Source organism: Corvus brachyrhynchos, unplaced genomic scaffold (genome assembly GCF_000691975.1).
Source record: "Corvus brachyrhynchos isolate BGI_N302 unplaced genomic scaffold, ASM69197v1 scaffold21, whole genome shotgun sequence".
Lineage (NCBI taxonomy): Eukaryota > Metazoa > Chordata > Aves > Passeriformes > Corvidae > Corvus > Corvus brachyrhynchos.
The window spans coordinates 4,086,414-4,089,565 of NW_008236924.1; the positions used below are offsets into that span (position 1 = coordinate 4,086,414).

General features: G+C 62.4%; 1 protein-coding gene across 1 annotated transcript in view; it reads right to left on the minus strand.

Moving 5' to 3' along the window:
- Nucleotides 1–6: 6 nt before the first annotated feature.
- The window catches only part of RNF44 (ring finger protein 44), a 14,804-nt gene continuing 11,658 nt past the window's right edge, over nucleotides 7–3,152 (minus strand). The window contains 9 exon segments of the mRNA XM_008628975.2: nucleotides 7–597; nucleotides 838–937; nucleotides 1,026–1,147; nucleotides 1,292–1,379; nucleotides 1,542–1,666; nucleotides 1,744–1,905; nucleotides 2,092–2,268; nucleotides 2,443–2,610; nucleotides 3,106–3,152. The exon segment at nucleotides 3,106–3,152 is cut by the window's right edge and continues 39 nt beyond it. Coding sequence (XP_008627197.1) covers nucleotides 535–597; nucleotides 838–937; nucleotides 1,026–1,147; nucleotides 1,292–1,379; nucleotides 1,542–1,666; nucleotides 1,744–1,905; nucleotides 2,092–2,268; nucleotides 2,443–2,610; nucleotides 3,106–3,152 — 1,052 coding nt within the window. The 3' untranslated portion in view covers nucleotides 7–534.

The following is a 3,152-nucleotide window of genomic DNA, read 5'->3' on the forward strand; positions in this document are numbered from 1 at the left end:
CTCGCAGTGCCGCCGGCATCAAACCCGCAGCGCTCCCTCCTCTCTCCTCCCCGCGTCCTCCGAGAGCAACGCCGAGGGGAGGAGCCGCCTGCACGCCCCTGGGTCAAACGGTCAAGGAACCAAAAACTTGACAGAAATAAAAATGAAACAAGGAAAAAAAAAATATCGTAAAAAAAATAGTGACAAAGGGAAAAACCACTAATTCCCTAGCAAAGTACAAAGACCTGGAAAGTGATGGAGCAACAACAGCGTCTTTGGAGCACAGAGGGCACGGCCACGCACCTCCCGCCTCCAGCACAACACGATTCGGGGCCCTGGGAGCGCAGCGGGCAGGCGTCTGGCCGAGTCCGTGCCCTGGCGGGGAGGAGGAGGGCTGGCCGGGAGCCCGGACTGCTCAATGCTCACCACATCCGAGGAGAGGCTTTGGGGAGGGGGGGTAAGCGCAGGGTCAAGCCCTAGCAGCGGGCAGCGGCCCCCGCCCCGGCCCGGCGTCCTCGTCCTCTAGCGAATTGTGCGGCACAGCACCTGTCAGCCTCAGTCCGCCTCCCGCTGCACCTCCGACGCGTCCGCCCGGCAGATCGGGCACGTGCGGTTCGCCTGCGGGCAACCAGAGACAGAGGCAAGTGAGCAGCACCACATGGCACCCACTGGACCCACCATGCACCGCTGGCAAGGCTGGAACCACATCCCAGGAGTGGCTTACCCAGCCTTGCACAGTGCTTGGCCCCAGCTCCCAGTGCACGCAGGGAGGGAACTGAGGCCACCCAAAAGGCAGCACCCCACCCCCACGGCACCCCAGGGAGTCACCCCGCTTCCCACAGCGGGCACAGGCAGTACCTTTAACCATTTGTCGACACACTTGGCGTGGAACTCGTGGTTGCAGGGCAGGACGCGGAGAAGCTGCCGGGCCTCGAAGTCGCTGAAGCACACGACGCACCTGGGGGAAGCAGCCGTCAGTAGGGCCCCATTGCCGGTCACAGCCCCCCACCCCTCACAGGGTCTGCTCAGACGGGTGGCTCACTCACAGGGTCTGCTCAGACTGGTGGCTCTCAGGGTTGAAGCGGTAGGATGGGAGGTGCTCGATGTCTGCTTTGGTGAGTCCCCGTGGCTTGGCCTCCCCCAGCCGCTCGGCCAAGTTCAGCAGTGCCTGCAGGGAAATGCAGAAGCCAGCTCAGCTCGTCTCATGTTCTGGCACAGCACCCCTCCAAGGCTCTCTCCTCCCAGAAGAGCAATCAGCAAACCCCCCCCAGCTCTCCCATCCCATCACTGTGGGGAAGCCAAGCCGACGCACCTCATAATTCTCCATCTCTACGTCATCCACGTCCAGGTCTAAGCTGATCGTGGGCCCCACGGCCGTTGGCGACACAGGAAGCATAGAACTGGGGGGGAAGGACAGGGCAGTCAGCATGGGGCCACAATCCCCACCCTAGCATCCCCAGGGGGCAGAGCCCTCCCTCTGTGCCAACACAGTGCCACTGTGGCCCCCATCCACAGTGCCACCCCTGCCCTACACATCCTACAATATCCCCACCAGTACTCACAGGAAATAGGGCAGGAAGCTCGGATAGTACGGAGGAGGCGGCGGAGGGGGTGGCGGTGGGGGCAGCGCCTGTTGCAGCCGGTACCGCTGGGTGTTCAGCCGCCGGGGCATCATATGGGGGTATGGCTGCAGGGAGAGACGGGGCACTCAGAGTCATGCCAGCCCTACAGTGTCCCCACCCCCTCCACAGGACAGGGACTCACCACGCCAAATGGCAGTTCTTGGTGCAGCGGGTCGTGGGGGAGGTAATGCAGCGGCATGGAGGGCGACAGTGTGGGAGCGTGGTGAGACGGAGGGTACGTGAAGCCTGCGATGGGGTGCTGCTCCCCTCGCAGGTCCACGTCATTGTCTATCCTCTGCAGAGGCTGTGGGGGAAACAGTTAGGCTGAGAGGAGCATCCCAAATTACACCTCCCTGACGCTATGAAGACAGAGGCACCCTGGGCACCCTGCGTGCCACCCCCAGCTTAGACCCACAGGGGTTGCAGAAGGACAAGACCCCAAAGCGGTGGGCGCGTCACGTCCCCAGCCCGTCCCTCCACCCCAACTCACCATGCGTGGATGCTGGGCTTGGAGAGGTACAAACTGCCCCAGGGGGGCCATGTGGGGCGGCTGGTGGGGGGGCACTGGTGGCGGGGGTGGGTGCAGGATGTAATGGTCGCTGGAGATGATGGGGGGGAATGTCTGGTAGGAGACGGGAAGTTGTTGCATGGCACATGCCTGAATCAGCTGTGAGGAGAGACAGAGAGAAAAACAAGGGTCAGACACCCCTGCCCCCCTCCCCAGGGCCTCCGAAGGACCCTGTGTTCCCAGAAACTTGCACTACAGTGGGCTTAGGTACCCACACGACTTCTGGGCATTCACAGCCCAGGCTGTCCCCAGGCGTCCCCCGCTGTGACTCACCGGGGGTGGGAGGCAGCAGAGCGGGTAGTGCTGTCCACTGAACATCACTGAGCATGCTGGGAGCTGCTGGGTGCTGCACCCAGGGATGTGCTGGCCAGCGTGGATGGGGAAGCCTTGCGTCGTTACGGTGGTAACCGTGTAGGAGAGAGGGACAGGTCCCTGGTGCACCTGAGGACAAGGTGCCGAGGGCACGGTCAGGGTACAGCCCTGGCTGAGCTGTCCCTGTCCTGACAGGGTCATAGCAGGACGCTGGGCACTCAGCACTGGGACAGAACACCTGGCATGCCCATCCTGCTGGTGTGGCCAGAGGAACAGGCTGAGTGAGGGCTCAGCTTGAGGGAGTTCTGGACCCCTCTTTCCTCCTCACAGACAGGCTGACACAGCCTCCAACACATCACCATTACCATGGATGATGATGACAGTTGTCACATGAACGACCCTACGAGGGGACTGTCCCCAGCCCCTGGCAAGAGGGACCACCCTGGCAGAAGGGCCCCAAGATTTAAATGCTAAGAGAACAAGAGCACCAGCAGGCTCAGGGCTGGGCGATCCCAGCAGCAAGTGCCTAGAGGGGACCCAGGGACAAGTCACCACTCCAGACACCAAGCCCAGTGCCATCATAGGATCACACTTAGGAGTGAGGCTGGGGGCTGCAGCACCTACCTGGTCATGCAGATCCACCATGAATGGGTTCTGGTGGGGCGGGTGAG